Genomic DNA, 22,233 nt, shown 5'->3' with positions numbered 1-22,233 from the left:
AGAATCGTCCTCACAGTAGTATGTTTGATAAATTGTAAATGGTGCATTTATATAGCGCCTTTATGGCGCAATCCAATGTGCATTACATTCACCCATTCACACACCGCCGGCGGAGGAAACCATTCAAGGCACCAACCTGCTCATCAGGAGCAATTAGGGGTTCAGTGTCTTGCTCAAGGACACTTCGACACTGACTCGGGGGGAGTCCGGGATCGAACCGGGAACCATCCAGTTCCCCAGTGCCGGCTCTACCTCCTGAGCCACTGCTGCCCCTCTGAGACTTGCAAGAGTTACTTGGAAGGATGTAGGTAAGGACCTCTTGTGAGATGACATCAGGTAGTGGCCTCTGGGACTTCTCCTCTAGACTGGTTTATCTGGAACAGACCAAAGGCTTTCTTATTTACAGATTCCTTTTAAAATGTGTCAGTCTTTAAGTATGTGATTTACTTTTAGAAATTCACCTTCTCCATATCACAATATTTGTGTTATACAATAAGTAGCAGGTTTTGAAAACCTTCATCTTGCTGAGATTTGCAAAACATGAAAGCAATTTGGTGCTTGTTGTGTTGTTGTGTAGTGTACGTATGAAATGCTGGGAGGAAGCTTCATAATGAGTTCATGGTGTCACATAGAATTGAGCGGAACTGTATTGTACACTCCTAATGGTCCACCAAAGAGAGAGTGTTTCACTAGTGTAACCTCCATCTAACCCTCTGCGTAGGAGAGTGATTATTTTTGCCATACAGTAGTAATGGTTCCAAGGTTCCATTGTCATTGTACAAACATGAATCATCTTGAATATGCATGAAGCACTCCTGAAAACAATTATCAGCACAATCATTGTGAACATCGTAGCTACTGCTCTCACATTTCTAACTTTTTATGTATGTTCTGTAGGTATAAATCAGTTATGCGTGGCCCTAATCAACGTGTATAGATAGGTATTATCCGGCGAGATAGTGGAGGGATAAGGTTTCAGTGCCTTACTTGCTCAAGGGCACATTGGCAGTTGACAGTGCCCAAGAGGTGAACACCTCTCCTGCTAACACTCCACACTGTCCATACTGGACTTGAACAGGCAAAGCCAAACCTGTATGGATGGGGCTACACCCAAACTGATTTGTGGATTTAATCTAGCTGACAGTGAATCTAAAGAAAGAACCATAATCAATTGAATGTGTCAGTGAGACTAAAAAGTTGATAAAATAGTTTTACAACATATGTATGTTTGTATTATTTTGCTCAGCGCAATGCTGTTTCAGTTTGAATTGTCCTCAAGAATTCATGCATTAATGTGGAAGGAAATGCATGGGATGTGCAGCACTGTACTACAGTACATTGACTTTATGTGATTCCACATTGTCTCAGTTCACTTCAGTTCATTGGTGCTTTATTGGCTGTCAGACTCAGTGTACTGTACAAGTTTGCCAAAGCAATATAAACTATAACATCTTATATTAATAATATACAAACATAATGATAAAGAAAAGATTAAATATAAACAATGATCATATTAAACTAGATAGATAGAAAGATGAATACATACTGTAGACATAGAATTCAGCAAACTATAATTAATACAAAGTACAAACTATAACATAAAATATGAGATTAAAAATAGACATCACGTCATTAAACTCCATCTACAAACTATGACTTAACATTTAAAAATGAAAAGAAAACATCACATGTTGTTGTTCTGGGACACACTTTCTCTTGTCAACTCTGCAGGGAATAAATATGCTTTTATAAGCCCCTTTGAGTTTTCTTTTCCTGAGTTATAATGCTATAATAAATCATAATGTTTAGTGTCTGTTGATTGATTGATTGATTGGATACATAGGGGTGAAATGATTCATTGAATCATGAATCATTGGTGCTTCGTTATTATAGGAGCTGGTATCATCTGAGTTAATAATTAATTTCTCTATTAGGTCACTCAGCAGCCCCATTTGCAGAGAAAGGACGATGGAGAAGCTCGTAGTAGCACAGTCGTGTTGGTACCAGCGAAATGTTTTGTAGTCCTGGTGCTGTTAGGCTAAACTGTTAACTGTACTGGGAAACCAGACGAGCAGGTGAGGTTGTAACACAGGTATGCAAATCAAACGGAGACAGATGAGAACTAATCTAACCTTCTGTCGTTCCACGCGAGTCTGTATCTCTGTTGCGATCTAAATAGCAATTTGCATCAAAGCCCAGACGCAGAGCAGATGTAGTTCCTCCATGACTTGAGACTCGACCTAAATCATGACAATGGTAATGTACAATTTTATACATCTTTTATAGTCGATACCTTGTTTTTGGATCGTTCCACAGGTTGAGAAGGAAGTGCGAAAGTGTGTTTCTGACCATGTGCTCTTCATATGCATATTATATCTAACTATCTGTAAATCAGCTTCTTTTGAAATGGGATTACAGTAAGAATTGCTTATAACTAAGAAAACGATCATATAAAGTCTGATAATTAGTGTTTGTTTGTAAATCCAATGTGCTCTAGCTCTCTGGCATTGGATTCTGAAAACAATTAGCTGACTAGTGCCTATTTGCCTACAGAAGATTAATAAAATGCTAATTTACTGCACTGACTGACAGTTTGAAAAAGAAAAAAACGTGTAGCCTGCCTTTGAAATATCACACTAATTATTATTATTAGTTTTTCATTTTAAAGCTATGTGTTAGTCAAAACTTTGATTTTGACTTTAATTGGAGGTTATAAATTAAAAGAGTCACATTGTCTCAGTAGTAACCTACAGTTGATAGAATAATTACTTTGGAAGTCATGTGAACGTTTGTGAAACCCTTGAGTTTTGGCATTGATGTGCTGGAAGGGAATGGATACATTTTCTATTTTCTTACTATTGTTGTCATTTGGGATATATGGTGGTTTAATTGTGCTACCATTTGGCTCATTAGTTCAGATATTTGCAGGGTGCACTGTTTTTCTTGCAAGTCAACAGGTCTCACTGTAGGCCTATCCCATATATTCCATATAATGTAATGGTCATCTTTTCATCCAAAACATATTTTTGTTGGCCAATTCCAAGGATGTAGTTTGAGTATCATAGTGAGTTAATTGTATGTCCATGGCAATAAAATAAAAAAAACATTTGACATAAACTTAAACTTTGGTGCTATAATGGAATTGTTTCCCTGTCTGGGTTTCATAACCCTTTTTTTTAACAATGTAAAGCTGACTTTCACTTTTACTGATGAGCTTGGCTTCTTCATGTTACACCATTAATTCAACTGATATCACACAGTATTTTCTTTCTTTTTTAACCTTTTTCTATATGCAATGTAATTATACGTGTGAGGACTCAACTTTGCGCAACTTCTGAATTATTATATATTTGAATGATGGTAGCCTACTCTGCTTGTTTGCATAAGATAATGTTCATTGTTGCACCACTCTTTCCTTTCCTGCCTGGTGGCTTTCTGGCCAAACAAAAAAATATTAGAGGATATATAATGTATTATTGTTGTTCCTCAGACAGTCACTATGTTTGGATGGAGCCGTGCATAATTTTTTACAACATAGTACAACATAGACCAAACAGGCTGTGCTTAGGGAGTACTGGACCACTATTACTTGACGGGCAAGAAATTAATACAACTTTTAGAGTTGTTGTTAAAGGCCAGAAAATCTCTCTCTCTCTCTCTCTCTCTCTCTCTCTCTCTCTCTCTCAATTTCAGTCTTCTTCTACCTTACTTCTGCTAATTAGTCAGTTATGGTAAATAGTACTGTATGCTTGTGTGTGTGTGTGTATGCCAAAATATGTGGGATCTTCTCTTGAGCACCCCCTCCCTGTTTGTCCCTCTACAATAATTTACATTGCCACTTCCTCTATGACCAGTGCTTGTGAGAACGGTGCCGACGCCACTTCCTGATTCCACTTTATCATCGTCATTATGAAATAACAAACTACATACCCCTCCCCTAAGCCTTGGATTTATACTGTAGTGACACTCTTTTTTCCACTATCTGACCTTCACCACAAAGCAGTCATTGACAGCTGTGGTAACAGGTCTGAGGCCAGGCTGTCTACTGAAGATTAACTACATATAAATGCTCAGTTACCACACTGATAGACAGTTTGGAAGAAAAGACAAATCCTCTGTGTACAATACATTTATGCTAATTACTCGGTTTCTTCCATCTCTCTCTCTCTCTCTCTCTCTCTCTCTCTCTCTCTCTCTCTCTCTCCCTCTCCCTCTCTCTCCCTCTCTCTTCCTCCCTCCCTCCCTCTCTCTTCCTCCCTCCCTCCCTCCCTCCCTCTCTGAATGGTAATTTGATGTTTCTCTATGTTTCAGAACTTCTTTGGGAAACTAAAGAATCTGTAAGTACAGTAGCAAAAAGTGTCATTACCTTTACTGCCTTCTGTGTGGTTTTCTATAGGCAACACTTTATTTGGCTGAGAGTGGAAAATGGGAGTAGCAGCATGGCACCAGCCTGTTTTAAACTGAGCTGGTGCCAGTCCTGCATGGAACAACAAAAGAGGTGTACCATATGGTGCTGTTGTAGTAGTAATAATAATAATAAAACACTGCTGTATTATGTATCTTGTATCCTCCTCCTCTCAGACACAGTGGGCCCCCAGCTCCACCCAAACGGATAGGTGAGACTCAATTGGCTCTTCACTTCAAAGGAAGAAATAAAAGTTTATATTTTGTGTTGAATTTTAATACTCTCTCTCTGTGTGTCTCTCTCTCTCTCTCTCTCTGTATGCTTATTGCAGATAACAATGCTGGGTACGGCTGGCCAGAGGATGAATTTGTAAGCAGCTTCTACATCTATGCTGAAATAGTGCTCTGCCAGGTTTTATCACGGAACGACCCGTCATTGAAAATGACTGTACTTTGTATGTTCTTGTGGCAGGATGAGGAATATGGGGGGGATACATATGAAGCACCTCCCTGTGAGCCTGATGTAAAGATGCCATCTAGACAAGTGGAAGAGAATGTTTATTTGGGTAACAGCACGCCAGCAAGTCATTCATTAGTACTTTTACATCTACGTTTTAAGTTAAGTATTTGTATGAATGCCGACTGAGGAGTTAATTGGTGACAATTGGCTATGCAGAAACTAGGACATCGAATCCTGTTGTTCCCGGGAGGCAAGCTGCCCCTCCCCCGAGACCAGCCAAGGTGACACCGATGGGAAAAGTCTCGGTAAATAAAGCTCACTGCATTTTGGTCCATGTCATCTCACGGTTTCTATCGGTTATGGCCTTTCTGTGTCATTAAAGTTCAATGATTCTCAAACTTTTTAGATGATTTGACCATGTTCCTCTCACATAGAAACAGCCATCACAACATGATTCTGAAGAATTCTACATTGATCCCAGCTTCAAGAAACGTGAGTCTTTGATCATCATTAAACAGTTATTCTTTTGTGTTGTATTATATGAAATGAAAACATACATTCCCCAAGATAAGCTAAGACACAAAATTAACAAATGTATTTCTTTCCCATTTTATCCACTGGTTTATCTAGAACATCTTCATGACTTAGTTTGTCAACATCTTGTTTGCATTGTGTAGCCCAGCTTGTAAGAACTTGACGCTTCCATTCCTTCAACCCTTACCACTTTATCCGCTCCTCTTCCCTCACAGCCCCTGAGGTAGACAGGAAAGAGAAACCAGGGAAGAAATCAGCCCCCAGGAGGATGGCCCCTTCTGTCCGCTCCCCCACGACCCTACCTGCTCCGACCCCTGCTGCTGCCCCCCAGGCTGAGGAAGGTACTCGCCACCATGTAGCAACTCCTCCTTCACATGATTCACGCATGCTATAAATGCACTGCTTATTTGCACTGTGGCTGGGAAGACATTTGCTACACAAAACCACTATGACCAACAGTTTAACAGCACTGATCATCAAGCACAAAATCTTTGACTCGCTGACTTAATTACACCACCACTAGGGGACAGTATAACCCAATGACAGCTGGCTTAAATGTTTCTCCTTTCAGATGTATATTTGGATCCAAATGAGGGAGAGGTGAGCATTAGTGACATTTAATAACTTAGTAATGTGCCAGCTTTTTATCTGGAGATATTAACCCATTAAAGCCGCGAAAGTCTCATTTTAGAGTTTTTTAGAGCATTGGTTTAGAACAGTGGTTCTCCAAAATAGCAGATATACAAGCTCGAAGGCACGAAGGGAGCTTGTACATCTGCTATTTTTGAGCATTTAAAAAAAATCTTGATAGTGTTTGAAAAATGTTGAATCATTTTTAATTGTTTTAACATATATCTTCTCTTCTGGGGGTCCCTGGCACAAAACATTTTCAGGTGGGGCCCCGTGGCCAAATACATATCATTTCGGGGGTCCTTGGCACGAAACAGTTTGAGAACTACTGATTTAGAAGGCATTTGTAGAATCGGCCTCAGGTCTTAATGGGTTAATGATGACGATGATGTTCTTTTTGCTTCAGGGAGAAAATGATGACCTGTATCTAGAGCCAACAGCTGGTAGGTATCCACCCTTCCCCTTGTTTCAACTCTTTGTGGGAACATTTATCACTAGTACACTGATGTGAAAACATCAACTGACAGCTACATTTATATCTATATTACAGCAAATGTTTGCATAAACCGTTTTCCCATGTGATGAAGATTTAAGCACAGTCCATGATACATTCCTTTATTTCTACCCTTTAGCTTGCCCTCCTGTCATGCGTGCTCCAATGAGGATGCCTCCTCCTTCCAAGACAGCGTCTGCCTCGTCCCTCGTGCCCTTGTAAGTACACCTCAATGAATAAACAATATCAATGATAATAAAGATCTCTTATTTCCTATTATGGTCAGAGAATGAAGGAAGTTAAGTCACTGTAAACATTAATGCAAATATGCACATGAGCACATAAGTCAGTATAACTACATGTTATCCTCCTCCTCTGTTCTCTGTCTGTAGGATGAAGCCTCCTGTTCCCAGGGCTAAGTCTGTGAGTGTCTTCTTCATTCACGTCTCACCCCTTTAACCACTGCATCAATCCACCTTATACTTAAAGGGACCCATAACATAATTTGGCTTGAATTGGTATTGGAATATAGTATTTTCCTGTGAAACTGGTTTATTTCACTGGTGTGATGCCACACCTGCTATACTTTGTTGAGCATCATGTCAGATCTACAAGATCACAACGCGAATATGTGCTATTTTTGGAGCGAGAGACCGGCGCACAACTAAGTATAAATCAAACATTAACATGCTATTGATTTATTGTTTTCTCTCTCACAGAGTTCTTCCTTCAATGAGGTAAAAGCTGGTAAGAACGCCTTGATTGTGCATCAAAAATAACGCATGCCTAAAACATGTCACAACTCATGATGATGATGATGACGATGACATTGATGGTGATGAACGTCTCCTGTTACACCAGTTCCTCCTCTAGATGTGAGACGCTCAACATTTCCTTCGTTTCCTTCAAAACTCCCTCCGCCAACCCCTAGTGCTAAACCCCCCATTCCATCCAGCCTGAAGGAAGCCAAGCCCAGGTAAGAGAGAGATTGTAGTCAAGCACACACTGGAGGAAATAATCCAGAGATCTGCGTTCAGTGTCACTCTAAGTCAGTATCTAATTATTTGTTTCAGCCCACCACCCCCTCCAATAGAGGCTAAGCCAGCAGGTAAGCACATAAAGGATTTACTGTTTGGGATTACACATCCTATGTGTAATCTCTATAATAGAGATCTAATTTGTATTTCAAGCCAATACACACACACACACACACACACACGCGCACGCACACGCACACGCACACACACACACACACACACACACACACACACACACACACACACACACACACACACACACAGACACAGACACACACACACACACACACACACACACACACACACACACACACACACACACACACACACACACACACACACACACACACACACACACACACACAATTTACAATCATAAAGCAAAGAAAGGCTGTATGAATAAAATAAAAAAATACAAAAACTAAGGTAAATGTGGTGCATTCTCAGTCAGTGTGGTGGATGTATTGGTAACAGTATTATATACTCTCAGAGAACACTGAGTTCTGCTGTGTACTTATCACACAACTTTCTATTTTTATCTCTACCTTTCAAGTTTCGCCTACTGGTATAAAAGCTACAAAACAGTCAGGAAATGAGGTATGGTTTATTTGCACTCCATGTAGCCTACAAGAATGATTATCAGTTTTAGCACTGGTATTGTGTGTTATACATGATTTGCACTTGATTGTGCACCGTGTCGCGCACTGAAATTAGCAGATCTACAAGCTCACACGTGACACGCAATGAGCTTGTGGATCTGCTTGGTGTGTGACCCTGGCGCACAACTTAAGTATAAATCATCCTTTATCATTTACTGTACAGGACAGAGAGTGGTTTGCCCGAGACTGTGATAGGAAGACCGCTGAGGACCTCTTACTTAGAGTCAATAAGGTACAGCACACAGCATTATGTCATTATATGAGCGATTCTCTGTCCCTTTGTCCTCATTTACAGAGAGGCCCTGTCTCATTTCACGCTAAAACGAACAACTAATGGTGTGAGAGTAATGGCAGCCACAACTTGTTTGTATTTCCTACCAAGGAATACACATTAGGCTATAGCAAGGCTGCTTTGCAGAGAAGGATAGCATTTATGTTTGTGCGCACGTATACTGTATGTGAACGCGAGAGCTTGTGTGTGTGCGTGCGTGTGTGTGTGTGTGTGTGTGTGTGTGTGTGTGTGTGTGTGTGTGTGTGTGTGTGTGTGTGTGTGTGTGTGTGTGTGTGTGTGTGTGTGTGCTTGTGTGTCTGTGTGTGTGTGTGTGTGTGTGTGTGTGTGTGTGTGTGTGTGTGTGTGTGTGTGTGTGCGTGCGTGCGTGCGTGCGTGCGTGCGTGCGTGCGTGCGTGCGTGTGTGTGTGTGGCTGTCCTAAGGATCTACAAAGTAGCTGACACGTACACACATACTCAAACCCTCTGAGTCATCTCAAACCCAGGCTGAGTCAGAGGCCCATGGCTTCTGAAGATACTGATACTTCAATACTGTGTAGACCCTACATTATTACATACATAATGTTTTTACGCACTATCTATCATCTGCTCAGTCACTTTTTTCTGTCTTCATATGTTCCCTACCTCCCCGTCCTACTCTTTGCATTTCATCCATTCTTCTTTGTGCATGTTCCTCCTTTCTTTGTCACCATCTGTCAATTTTTATTCTGAATCTCGTTTTTCTCGTGGGATCAATAAAGGTCTGTCTGTCTGTCTGTCTGTCTGTCTGTCTGTCTGTCATTAAGTAAGAGCAGAGCAAAATGGCTGTCGTGTGAACGTGGTCAATGATATGCTCTCTTTGCTGTAGGATGGAGCCTTCCTTATAAGGCACAGCTCAGCCCAGAATGCCAGGCAGCCGTATACCCTGGCTGTACTCTACAGACAGAAGGTCTATAACATCCCCATACGCTTCCTGGTGGAGACGCAAGGCTACGCCCTCGGGAAGGAAGGCAAGAAAAATGAAGAGGTAAGGATGAAGGCAGGATTCATTGGGTTGTATCGCTACCTGAACAAGATACAAGTGCAAATATAATCACCTTTATCTGTTCGTTCTGTGCTCTGTGAGCGAGAAACCGGATGTAGCGATTCCATTCGCTTTCATGGTGAAAGCAGGTCTCAAAGTCACACTTTTGTTACATGAACAAACGCAAATAAAGCATATTCTGCTAATAAATGGGGGGAAATTATCCTGGTAACTGCTTGGGAATTGAACACGGGACGCCTTAACCACTTGGCTGTCGGCGCCCCGAGAGAAGCATTTATAGAACAAATGTGTGCCTCAGTAAGCAATCATACACGTATAGTAATCCCAGACTAAACAGCCACAGCCTTTTCTTTTTCTTTTCTCTTTCTCCGTGTGTCTCTGTCTCTTCCCTCAGATCTTCAGCAGCCTCCACGAGATCATCTCTCACCACAACAGTAACCAGCTGCTTCTGATCGACAGCAAGAGTCAAGCCAAGTACACTACGTACCTCACCCATCCCGCACGACCATAAGCACTTAAACCCTATATACAGTACTTCATTGACCGGGGTCCCCCAGTGGTCTATACTTGATCCCCTCCTTGTTCCCCGCTACACCAAATCCCTTCACTTGAAATAGCTGATTTAGAAGCTCACAACATGTCACTTGTAAATCTGCTATTTTCACCATGTTCGTCTATTTTTGTCAAATGTTCACTTATTACGACATGCCCATATTAGGGACGTTAGGGTTCATGTGGTTAAAACTACACTACCCACAATCTCTCTCACACAGGCAGATCCGCTGATGCGGCATACATAATCTTCTATGAGTTTAATCAAGTTTTCAGCATGTAAGAACAATTTACTTACTTACCAAAGCGTTGTTTGAACATTCTATCATTCAAAATGCAAAGTCTTCATTTTGCTACTTGATATTTTACGTTTTAATAGCAACAGTCAGTACCGTTTAATGTACATTTTAAAAACCTCCATTATGAAAAAGTGTGTGGTAGGGTATCCTTGTAGCTCAGTCAGTAGAGCACTCACCTTTGGACCACAAGGTTCTGGATTTGATTCCAGGTACCGCCAACCCGTATGAGCATGGCTTGGGTAACTAAGTCGTGTGGTAAGTACTGGGAGCTGATGGTAGGTGTTGCTCTCCACCTCAACAATCCCCAGGGATATACTAGACTATAGTGCATTGAAAAGGGGATAGACATCCTCGTTCTCAGGTGATACCGACAATAAATAGTAATAATAATACTAAAACCTTTATATAGCACCTTTCAAAACTGGGTTACAAAGTGCTTTATAAAGGAAACAACTGAAGAAAACAACACACAATAAAGCCACTCTGACCTACCTACTCTTAAAAGAAATGTCAAATGGTACCTTTGCAAAGAATGGTTTGTCAAAGTTTAGTTCTACATAGTCACTACAGTGCCAATCAACATATATATACTGTAGGCTTATCATTGACCACGAGCCAGCCTTATTATTGACTAATCACATGATTCCTCCTAATGTATGTACAACTGGCTACTTAAGTTGTTTGCATGATCTGCTTGAGTTTTGGTTGTGTGTGAAGATGAAGAAAAACAAAAACAAAACATTTGTATCTATCAATAAATGTTAGGATAGGAGTCATATGAATGTGTTTATTATTTCTGCTCTCCATTTGGTGGTCTAGAGGCATGAGCTGAAACACCCCATTGACAGATGGAACCCACTCAAGTACATTGCAAAATCCTGAGTGTTAACCACTTAAACCCTCTAGTCTTAGTGAAAGGACCTGAGTTGCAAGCAACTGTACTTGGACCGCTTCTTTCTGTCTACACCAAAAATAGCCGATCTACAAGCTCACAACATGTCTCAGATCTTGTAGAGCTGCTATTTTTGGCGAACGTTCCCCTCCGGAATAGGGATGCTGGAGTTCATGTGGTTAATTTAACGCTGAGTTATAAGAACTCTGAGAGAGAGAGAGAGAGAGAGAGAGAGAGAGAGAGAGAGAGAGAGAGAGAGAGTGGGGGGATACAAAGAAATAGATTGACAGAGAGCGAGAGAGAAACTCTGAAAGCGTAAACCAACCCACATACAAGGGTCATTTTCTACACTTTTAGAGTTAAATTAACACTCAGACTTTTGCAGTGCTGGATAAGACAGATAGTTTCATAGGCTAACAGAGGCTTTGTGGTTAAACTCAGACCAAGGGCTGCCAGTGGCTGTTGACCATTGGTTGCAGTGGTGGTACTGTGGCCTGGATAATGTATTATAAACTGGTGTTTAGAGAGTGAGTTTATAGGAGCGAGTACGAAGTGAATGGTATTGCATAATACAGCCCTGTGGAGTAAACTCACTGCTAGTGCCTAATGTATGCTCCGGTTTATGCAAAACCATTGTACGATGAAGTATAAATCAGGCTACAGTTTTAAAATATCTAATGTCAAATCAGCACTTGAGGACTCTTTTCAAGTGGGCTCAGTCTGTGGTGAGCGGAGGGTTTGCAGTTTGAAGCCAGCTAAGCACAGGAGCTGAATTTAAATTGTTTCCTAGTGTCAAGTGTCCAGTGACCATTGGTTATACTAGCTTGCCCTCAGGATGAACCCCTTCCCAGTGTCAACCCCGCAATTCTTTGGCCTGCCAACTAGGGCTGCAACTATAGATTATTCTATCAATTACTTTTTTGATTCTTATTTTCTTATTTTGATCATTTGTTTATATTTTTTCAATCAACAAACACAAAAAACATATTTTTTTAATAATTGATTAAATCAATTAGTTTGATCAACTGTTGCACCCTTACTGACAGCATAAAATACATTTGATGAACATCATAGCTACTTGAAGGATGCAAGCTTGACATGCCTGTCTTGTGCTTTTTGTGTATTTGAGAAAGTTGTAATCATTCACTTCTGTCTGAAAACAAGAGAAAACATTCTCAACCTGATCCAATCCAATATTCTTATACGTGGTAGGCTACAACCTTTTTTAATTTACAATGATTGCATTTAATTCAATGTAATACCCTGCATTCAATACTCTTCCAAATCAATATTACAGTTTTAGTTTCTTGCTTCCAAACTGGTACATCTAGTGATTTTTCAGCACCACAATGTTTTACTGGAAGAGGCTAAATGTATATTAAGAACGCCAGATTATTTGGAACACTAGGCTATTGCTGATATAAAATGCTGTTGGTTCTTTCCACATCCTGAGTGGTCTGTCCCACTCAGTCAAAATATGGAGTGTTATACAATGTTGCATTAACACTTGAGATTTTACTGTGCAAGTAAGTAAGTGATCATCAACACTGAAAACATCAAACACTATTTCACTGCTTATGTCTTCATTATATGTTACAGATATCCTCCCATACACCTCAGAGGAGCAACATTTTTACATTTTAACTATTTAGTGAAGGCCCCCTGGCGGTCCCCACACCCCACTTTGAAAACCCCCGGTTTGGTTTTACCACAATTATTATTATTATTATTTTTAATAAGTTCACTCTGTCTGCATGCTATAAGTTTGCTGATGGAAAGGTCTTGATAATGATACTGATGATGATGATGATGATCAAGAGATGGGGGTATATGGTACACTACAGCAGTGGTTCTCAAACTGGGGTCCGGGGACCCCCAGGAGTCCTTGAGGAGTTACATGTCTGTAACTCTGAGATTGTACGGGTCTATTTGGTCCCATTTTGTACACTTCCAGAGTTAGGATTTCACAGGAGTCCAAGAGATAACAAATACTATCAAATGGGGGTCCGTACCGTGGGCCTAAACCTTATTAAACTGGGGGTCCTTGAAATGAAAAAGTGTGAGAACCACTGCACTAACAGTAGCCTAGACCAAGGTGGGAGAGGTTTAGATGCCCTTAACTTATAACTTCCAGTCATCACTGGTCATCAATCATAATCATAACCTTTCGACATACTTTTGAGGGGGTGTGTTCTTCCCGCACTTGATTTTTGCAGAGATGGTAAAAAGGTGGGGAGTTGAGTGTCACGAGCCCCAAGAGAAGTTGGTGAAAAGGAAGAGAGAGAGAGAGAGAGAGGGGGGGGGGGGGGGGGGGGGGGGGGGAGAAGGGGCTGCGGCGGAGGGGTACAAAGAGGACGTGTGTGTGTGTGTGTGTGTGTATGTGTGTTTTCTCCAGTCACTGCATTGGTGTTTCAGAGGGAACTCTGTACGCTACGCCGCTTTGCAATCCAACTATGTTTTTAACTCGCTGACGCTGTCAATCTTTTTAAAAGGCTCCCTGGGGAGTTCTGACGAAACGTCTCTTTCACATTGGGCTGAATAATAGTAACTGAGGTGGGACTAGTTTCCTTAGCGGACGCGCAGAGCTTTTTTTGCTTGAGGATTGTTGTAGGGGGGCTAGTAGTGAATGGTCGCAGTCAGTGGATTCGTGTGATATCAACGCTAGCCGCACAAGACCCAGTTCCTACTACGTCTACTGGCCGTCATATTTGTACTTTTTGAGGACATTTAGGGCACAACAACACTAGTAAAAGCCCACATCAATTCCCCCTCGTGTCCCCTTCCCCTTTCCTTGCGGATTCTTCAGACAGAGAGAAAAAGCTTCAAGAATGGCTCAGATACTCCCGATACGATTTCAGGAACATCTGCAGGTAAGGAGCCCCCCCACCCCCCAATAAAGCCTAAAATTTCAATGAAAGATGATTTGTGTTTTGCAGAGCTCCTCCTCGTATAGGTTCACAAACACACGGCACATGTCGCATTTAAATGGAATGTGAAATAGGGGCTGCAGGGTGGTGCTCAATATAGCTACAGGCCTACTCTTCTCCTGTCGGGCAGATGATGACTTGTAGAAATTGAACAGGTCTAATGCGGACCCTCTCTCTCTCTCTCTCTCTCGTCTCTCTCTCTCTCTACGCCGCAAAACAACGTCGCTGTCATTTCCAACCACGCACTGTCTGTCTGTCTGGCGCCCAGTCAAACTGCAGTGTTTGGAGAGTTTAGTAGCAAGACATCATGAGCTCAGCTGTTCAGTGGCAACATTGTAACTGAAACCTCAAACCTGGATGACACTTGTTATGTTAGCCGTGTAGCTGCCATATTACTGTCATATCCCCCGCAGCAACGTATTGCTATTGTAAACGTTTAACAATATTGTGTAATATTCTGCCTCTTGCATCATACTGCTGCTGCTGCTGGGTCGATGCAATATGATATGATATATCCCATGTTTAATGCTCTCTGCCAGCAAGGCATTTAAATGTTGTTTAAGCATATGAGTGTCACACAGACGGTGAGAAAGGTAGAGAGAACCCCCCACATCAACATGTTAACGACAGTAGTAAACGGCCTTGAGCCAATCTCGGATTGTGTTGGATTGGACACAGACAGACAGACAGACAGACAGACAGACAGACAGACAGACAGACAGACAGTATGGCTGTGGCGAAATGTCCATAGTTGTCCTCTTTGCTACACTTTGGAGATCATTGTTAATAATCGTTTCCCCATAGCTGCCCTGTAGCTGCCCCATGGCCTGGCGTCTTGCAGCTGAAGAAAAACTTTGTGACGCGTTTTGCACCCCCTCCTCATCTGTAGCCTGTTGTTATGGTAACACCAGGCAGTCAAATGGCCTTTCACAAGAAAGAGCAGTGAGCCCCCACCCCCTCTCTGCTCCCTTCCTCTGGCCAGCAAGTAGCCCTTATTCCTACACTCCCTTGGCCAAAGATCCTCTATGCACTAAAAACTATGCCAGCCTGAGAGAGTCTACACAAGCTACCAGGCCCATCTCTTTCTGACAGCAGTCAGTGGATCCCCACTTTATCCTGATTGGGGGCAGTGGGATCCCTCTCAATTTCAGGCTGTTGTGTCATAATAGCCCAAACTCTACATACGTCTATTTGCAACAACAAAAAAAACAATTTGGACAATGAAAAGCAAGAGTGCTTCTTATTCCAGTGCAACCGTGAAATCCCGGCTCTGCCCCAGTCATATCCCCCCATGAATCTAGGTAGCTCCAGCAGAGTGAAAAATGCTTGGAATTTGCAAACCTAGGACTTTGGGCCTCAAGTTGTTTAGCTTTTTTTTCCTGTCCTGGCATTTACAGCTCTCCCCTACAGTTTGGGCTGGAGATCAGGACTGTTAGAAAGCATGGTATCTAGCCATTGCTGAAGCAATATAACTAACAAAGTGCAAGTGTACCAAGTCCTGCAGTATTCCATTGAAGAGAAACTAAAAGCATTATGGCAGTGTCTAAGGACATGTTAGATGATCTATGGATCTCAGGGCTATTGTTCCACTTGTGGGAGAAGCAATACCAGTCATTTTCTCACTCTGCATCAGTAGCTAAGCATAGCCCGTCTACACGACCCTGTCATTATCTTTAAGCTGTGTGTGAAGTTGCTCTCCACTGTTATTCTTTTTTCTTTCTTTGCTTATTTTTGCTGGTCTGATTTATGATCTCTGGGCTGGAACTGTGTGAGAGCATGTCAAAGTGTGTAATTAATTGACTAGATGGATTAGTGCTGCCCTAGTATGCCCTACTTACTTCTACTTGGATGTGTGGGGCAGACTGTAATGTAGCCTCATAATGTGGAGGGCTTCTCTGAAATAAGTTTGGCTGCAATATCACGGAGCACAAGGATAACGTGGCTTTGCTGGTTGCAGTTTTTAAGTAAAACATTCCACTTGCTGACGGTCCTGTCAGCCAATTTTGTACGATTTTCTGCTACACGGCAGTTGCTGATGGGTATATGCTCACTGAGCCTCACTCTGTCAATGGGCTGGTGCCATCGGGTCTAACAGGCACACGTAATAAGGCGAATGATGTACTGTAAGCAGGCCCATTTAAAGCCCAGCAAATCACATCAGGACGACAGGAAGCCGGAAGTAGAAGTGATTTCATCATTTTCGGTCCCACAGAACCCAGCTGTGACCGTCACAGCTCCGCTAACGACCGAGATGAGCATCTGTGGTCAGTCATGTAGACCGTAATCATCAATCAGAGCGGGCGACATATGTCTGTGTTCAATGCATGTTCAAAATACTGCAGGCCACACACCGTAAATAGGCCCATAAGGGTAATTTTTGGAATTCTCAGAGAACACTGACACTTTTATTACACAAAACCACTCTTGTTTAAAGCTACATTTGGCCTTAACAGAGGTTTACTTGTTGTTAATAGATCTACTTATAATACCTCTTATCTATTTCTATATCTATTCTATATATATGTGTGTGTGTGTGTGTGTGTGTGTGTGTGTGTGTGTGTGTGTGTGTGTGTGTGTGTGTGTGTGTGTGTGTGTGTGTGTGTGTGTGTGTGTGTGTGTGTGTGTGTGTGTGTGTGTGTGTGTGTGTGTGTGTGTGTGTGTGTGTGTGTGTGTGTGTGTGTGGTGTGTTTTCCTCTACTTTTCAGCATCATGGAATGTGTGAAGTTGTAACATCACCAATGGTTCTATTTGCTGCATTCCTCAGTCTTTAATTGTGTTTGTGTAACCCACATGATCTCCTTAGGGACCCAAACCCATGTTGTGCTGTAAAACACTACAGCTTGTCAGTGCCATTGCAAAAATAGTTAATCATCGGCAAATGTATCTATCCAATCCATTGCAAGAAAACTCCATGTTGGGTAATATTAGTGTTGTTTATTAATGTTCCATTGCCATTTTCATTAATATTAGTTCAGCCATTTGACAGGCACTAGGCAAGAGTAGTTAGGCAATATAATGGAGACTGTGTGTCTTTATGAAGATGAATTAGTTGAGTATATGTAATAGTGTATGATAGCTGGAGACACAAGGTTGTGGTTAAAGAGCGATCTAGTCTGGAATGTTCTATTAAGAAGAGGGGGGGGGGTCTTCCGGTGAGTCAGCCGTCCCACCCAAACGCGTACATTATTACTCAAGGCCTGTGTTACTGTTCCTTGGGAGCATAACTGACATAGCTTCCTCCAGCTCGCTTCCTTCCTTTTCTTTTACACAGGTACACAGCAAAATCCTTAGTATTAACTCTCAAAGTGAAAAAACATAATATATCCCACTTTCCCTGTGCCGTCCATATATTTTCCTCAGCTTTTCCTCCTGTCTCTTCCTGAAGAAGATCGTTCAGTTTTGGCAGCTGGAGGAGAGGCAGCAGCTTATGGCCTGCAATCCTCCCTGCAGGTCCTCCCCATGCCCCTTTGTTAAACCCTGCTCCCATACTTCCCCATTCCTCTGCACAGACGATTCTGTCTTCACAGAGAGAAGTGAAACACCCTCTTCTAGCAAATGCGGGTGGAACGCCATGACATGGACATGATTCATTATGAACGCTCCACTGTCTACGCCACAACTATTCCAATATGCACAGTAAAATCTCCATTGTTAATTTAAGTTCTTGGGTTGTATAAATGGATCCAAATCGGGTCCATTTTACCGTGGGATTGTCACTGTAACCCGCTGTCTGTCATGACTCCTGTGTGCCCTTTATAAACCTTTACAATCCTTTTTATTTATTTTGCAGTGGACATGATTTAAAGGGTTCTCTCTTGGACTGTAGGCTAGCATGCGCATAGTGCGGTCCTTGTGATTTGGCGAAAGGATTCCTTTCCCCTTGCCTCAGACTGAATAAGAGTCTATTCCCAGTTTGGTCATCAGAGTAAGATCTTGTGTTTGATCGGCACTCCCTGGTTCACAATCAAGGTTGATTTATGTCCCGAAGCGCGTTCATCAAAGTGAAGCTCATGAGGTTTTGCAGTAAGTCCACCTGACATAAAGATTGCCATCCTGGGCGAGCCCTCGATGCTGCATCAAACAGGTCTTGGGGCAACCCCTCATTAGTAAAGTAAACGTGTTGAATAATGTAATAGATTTGCTGACAGTGACTTCACCGAGGGTCCAGATGCTAATTCATGCTCGGCTAGGGCAGATCCCCTCTCTGGGGAATCACTTTGGTGCTCTCTCACCCTTATTTATGCTAGATGAAGTTAAACGCTCTCCCTCTTGCAGTTGGTTGTTTACATAGCAGATCTAAGTGGAGTAACAGTCTACTGTTCAGGCCTCAGCATCACAGGGTTTGTTGAATTAGGGTAATGCTATAATCGGGCAATTAGCCATATTGAATTGTTCAGAATTGTGATGGTCATTATTTTATCCCCGGGAGGAATCTTTTCTGTCAACAAATGTGGCACAATACTCCAGAAAATACTAGAAGGTATTAGTGGATAAAATAAGAGTTTAAAATCTGTATTATTGGTTGAGTTAATATTTTGTTGTCTGCTGTGTGCCTATGTCTGGTTTCCCGCTAGGCTGCCAAACATCCATTGAAAAACAAGTCATGAGAACATCCCCAGGAAAACTGGAACAGAACGTCTGCACTTTTAATAGAAACACTTGTTGTTTTTTGTGGGCCACCTACTGATCCTTCCTTCGAGGCAAATGTCAACTAGTGCCATGTTTATTTTACTGTAGAATCTTTCTTTCTCGTCAGTGAGGAATGACTCCTTCCAATGTCAGAAATTGGCTTCACTGCCAAATAAATCTTGAATTTTTGCTCAACTTGGTGCCAGCTGTAGGCCCTACAGTTGGGTGGTATTCTGCTTCCACAGTCCTGATGACTTGATATGTGAACGCAATGAACGCTGTCTGAACTGTTTTTTTTGTGATGATATGTTGGGACCAATGATGACGTGACATTACAGTAATGGTGATCGTCAATCGTTGGTTGATCAATCGATCGTGATATGTAGCCTGTTAAGCCTAATGTTACTTCCTGTCATTTTGGCCTCTTCCTTGCAGTTGCAGAACCTGGGAGTGAACCCGGCCAACATCGGGTTCAGCTACCTTACCATGGAGTCAGACAAGTTCATCTGCATCAGGGAAAAGGTGGGCGATCAGAACCAGGTGGTGATTGTGGACATGTCGGACCCCACCAACCCTATCAGGAGACCCATCTCTGCAGATAGTGCCATCATGAACCCTGCCAGCAAAGTCATCGCCCTCAAAGGTAACGTAAGAGGCCATTGTTGTGACCATGGTTAGAGCATGGACACTGCTCGGACACTAGATGAAATACTTTGTTTGTAGCAGGTGAGAATAGTGATGTAAGTTTCATAGGAAGTGCATGGGATTCACACTTGATTGTTTTCTTGTTCCTGGTTTTAGCTTTCTTTTGTCCATCTAATGTTCATGTGGCATCGCCACCGTCGTGCGATAATGACGACGATGACTAATGCTCTATTTCCTCAATGCTATAAATATATGGAGTGCACTCAATTCCATTGCCTGTATGTATTCAATTGGTTGTGTAAATTGATTTCCTGCCACTGAATCCAGCTCTCGAAGCACAAATACAAGCACAGCCCAGATCAGAATGATTTAGCTATAATGCGGCCTCCACAGTCTTTGCCGTCTCTCTGGCAATCTCTCTCATAGGCTTGAGGCAAATTTACATACTGAGGCAAATGTATAAATCGTCCAACGATCAATGAAAATAACAGATATTCACCTGAAACTTTTTCCAGTTGAAAATCTGTTATTTTCGTTAACCACACCATACTAGGTCCCCTCCTGTTTTTGCTCTACTAAATATCTTTGCCTAAAATAGCCGATCTGCAAGCTCACAACGTGTTGCGTTGTGTTGTAATACGTTGTGAGCTTGTAGAGCTGCTATTTTCACCAGATGTTTGCACTCACTGTAGTTCACTTTTCCAGAAGGTGGCATACTCATTTCTTTCTTTCTTTAAAACAAATATATTTTCTTGACAAAATGACTTTTTTGACATTTGTTTCATGTAATACATTGAGAATGTAATGTTCTCTTTTTTTGAAGGCTAGCTGCTGTTCAGGTAATGGGGATCCGTTTCAAATAAATGTAAAATAAGAACACTAAATGTGATGTTTTGGGTCAGTTGGAACACACTTAGGTGTCGCGTTTCCGGTTCAAATCTGCTGTTGGGCCATCAAATGAAGCTATTAGAAACTGACCCAGAACAGGAAAACAGGAATGCCACCTTCTGGAAAAGGGAACTACAGTCATGCACAGAGCCAATAGGGATGCTAGGGATCAAGTGGTTAACTATACTTTAAACTTCATTCTTTTCCGTCTTTTGCTTCTCTTTACTCTTTCTCTCTCCCCCCGTCTCTTTCTCTCTGTCTTCCTTCCTCCTGAGGATAAAATGTCCCTGTTCCCTGGGCTCTCCCTCGGTTCCCTTCTGCCCCACTCCCCCTTGTCTTCTCTTTCTCTGATTGACACTTTGCTTTCTCTCCCTTGCTCTCTGTCCCCTTTCTCAGATGGTGAGTTCCTTTCTGTCTGTCTGTCTGTCTGTCTACCTGTCAGTCATGATGAATCATGATACGGCAGTAGCCATGTCTCTCTCATAAAAGCCTCCCCTCATGTATTTATTTTTAAAATTATTTTTATTATTTTTTTTAGATTATTTCTAATATCCTTTCACCCCTTTTTCTACCAATGTAGTCATGCTGTCAATTCCCAAGTCTAGAGTAGTCCCTTGTCTCTGTTGACCTCTACTGGTTGGTCTAAGGGAGGTTGTAGGCCAGCACGTGTTTCCTCCAATACACGTGATGCCGCCAGTCCGCTTCTCGTCACCTGACAGTAAGGAGATTCACCGGGAGGATGTAGCGCGTGCAGAGCTATGCGCTACTCCTCCCAGTTCAGCTCCTCACTGAACAGGCGCCCTGACCAACCTGCAGGAGTCGCTATAGTGCAGCGACAGAGATGGCCCTCCGCACTCAGCTTATCACCCTCGAACAGGGCCAATTGTGTTTGTTGTGACGCCCATGTATTCTGATCTGTTTTGACTAGTAACCAAGTTTTGCGTCTTTTTTGTATTTTAATTAGAAGTTTATCCACAACAGAAACACCTGCTTTAAATTATCACCCACGCACACTCCAAACCCTGGCAGAAACACTTTTATGAGAACAATACATGTGTTCGCATGACCTGTTGTATGCTGGTAGAATGTATGTGCGGTATGCATCATCAGATATCATACACCAGTCAAAGGGTGGGTGGGGGGGACTGTTGTGTGTGTCTGTACTTGCACGCCCGTGTGAGGCTGTGAGCGTGTGACAGTTAGCCATATCCATGTCCAGATCTGTGCCTTAAAGCGTATGACGTATCCCATACTGTACATGCATCATTATGTGTGTTGATGGCAGTCTGCAAAGCAACTCCACTATTAAGCTGTTTATTAGTTCAGTTTGTTTCCTTTGTGGTTTTGACTTGGGTTTATTAAAACAGCCCACACAGCCTAGTCTCTCAAGACAGATTCATGGCTCCTGCAATTTCCAAATGCTTCCTCCTACCCATCTGTAATTCAGAAGCTCTGAAAATGAATTGTAAATAAGACTGATATCCGGTCATTTACCCACTCCTGTGCAGTCACTTCAATCACCCCTACTGAAAAACGAATTAGTTGAATTAGTTGAAGCTGACGAGCAGAAATGACGAGTGATTGAAACGTATTTCAAAATATATTTTGAAATACGTTTTCATGAATACTGCCGTGATTGATTGGTCAAATACCTCCTGGCCATTTCTTGTGGAAGATATCTTCCTCTTCTCAAATGAACGGGCTGAATTACAGACTGGAGCATTCAGAGATCGTGGAAGAGATAGGCTAGCTTGAGAGACTACACACAGCCCAGGTACAATGACAGGTTCTTTGCTATAATGAATTCATTCAAGATTAAGTGTAGGGGTTTTCCCGCAATATCTCTGGTGTTAGTTTACTATTTTTGACTG

At 42.0% G+C, this 22,233-nt stretch overlaps 2 protein-coding genes across 4 annotated transcripts in view; both read left to right on the top strand.

Annotated features, from left to right (window-relative positions):
* Positions 1 to 2,025: 2,025 nt before the first annotated feature.
* LOC311043711 (uncharacterized protein) lies at positions 2,026 to 11,099 on the top strand. 2 transcript variants are annotated; one of them, XM_084055061.1, is made up of 19 exons: positions 2,026 to 2,256; positions 4,312 to 4,337; positions 4,582 to 4,616; positions 4,737 to 4,774; positions 4,877 to 4,970; positions 5,081 to 5,169; positions 5,299 to 5,356; positions 5,614 to 5,739; positions 5,970 to 5,998; positions 6,435 to 6,471; positions 6,661 to 6,739; positions 6,914 to 6,944; positions 7,241 to 7,268; positions 7,383 to 7,497; positions 7,595 to 7,629; positions 8,112 to 8,155; positions 8,381 to 8,449; positions 9,354 to 9,512; positions 9,874 to 11,099. In XM_084055061.1, exons 1-19 carry the CDS (start codon positions 2,248 to 2,250, stop codon positions 10,039 to 10,041), a joined length of 1,269 nt encoding a protein of 422 aa, XP_083911187.1. In that variant the 5' UTR covers positions 2,026 to 2,247; the 3' UTR covers positions 10,042 to 11,099. The 2 variants fall into 2 exon arrangements, with proteins under 2 accessions (XP_083911187.1, XP_083911188.1); XM_084055062.1 differs by having other exon boundaries at positions 2,031 to 2,256; positions 9,925 to 11,099.
* Positions 11,100 to 13,605: 2,506 nt separating this feature from the next.
* The window catches only part of cltcl1 (clathrin, heavy chain-like 1), a 33,903-nt gene continuing 25,275 nt past the window's right edge, over positions 13,606 to 22,233 (top strand). For both annotated transcript variants that reach the window (XM_084055619.1, XM_084055618.1), the window contains exons 1-2: positions 13,606 to 14,143; positions 19,265 to 19,472. In XM_084055619.1, the coding sequence (XP_083911745.1) occupies positions 14,102 to 14,143; positions 19,265 to 19,472 (250 nt within the window). In that variant the 5' untranslated portion in view covers positions 13,606 to 14,101. The remainder of the gene's footprint in view (positions 14,144 to 19,264; positions 19,473 to 22,233) is intronic.

Source organism: Gymnoscopelus microlampas (assembly GCF_963454915.1).
Source record: "Gymnoscopelus microlampas genome assembly, chromosome: 4".
Taxonomy (NCBI): domain Eukaryota; kingdom Metazoa; phylum Chordata; class Actinopteri; order Myctophiformes; family Myctophidae; genus Gymnoscopelus; species Gymnoscopelus microlampas.
This window is presented reverse-complemented; position numbering and strand designations above follow the sequence as displayed.

Excerpts from the sequence above, each read along its gene's own strand:
- LOC311043711 (XM_084055061.1), top strand. Across the intron at positions 4,971-5,080 it reads GGAAGAGAATGTTTATTTGG|AAACTAGGACATCGAATCCT; the intron begins GTAACAGCACGC and ends TTGGCTATGCAG. Across the intron at positions 5,357-5,613 it reads TGATCCCAGCTTCAAGAAAC|CCCCTGAGGTAGACAGGAAA; the intron begins GTGAGTCTTTGA and ends CTTCCCTCACAG.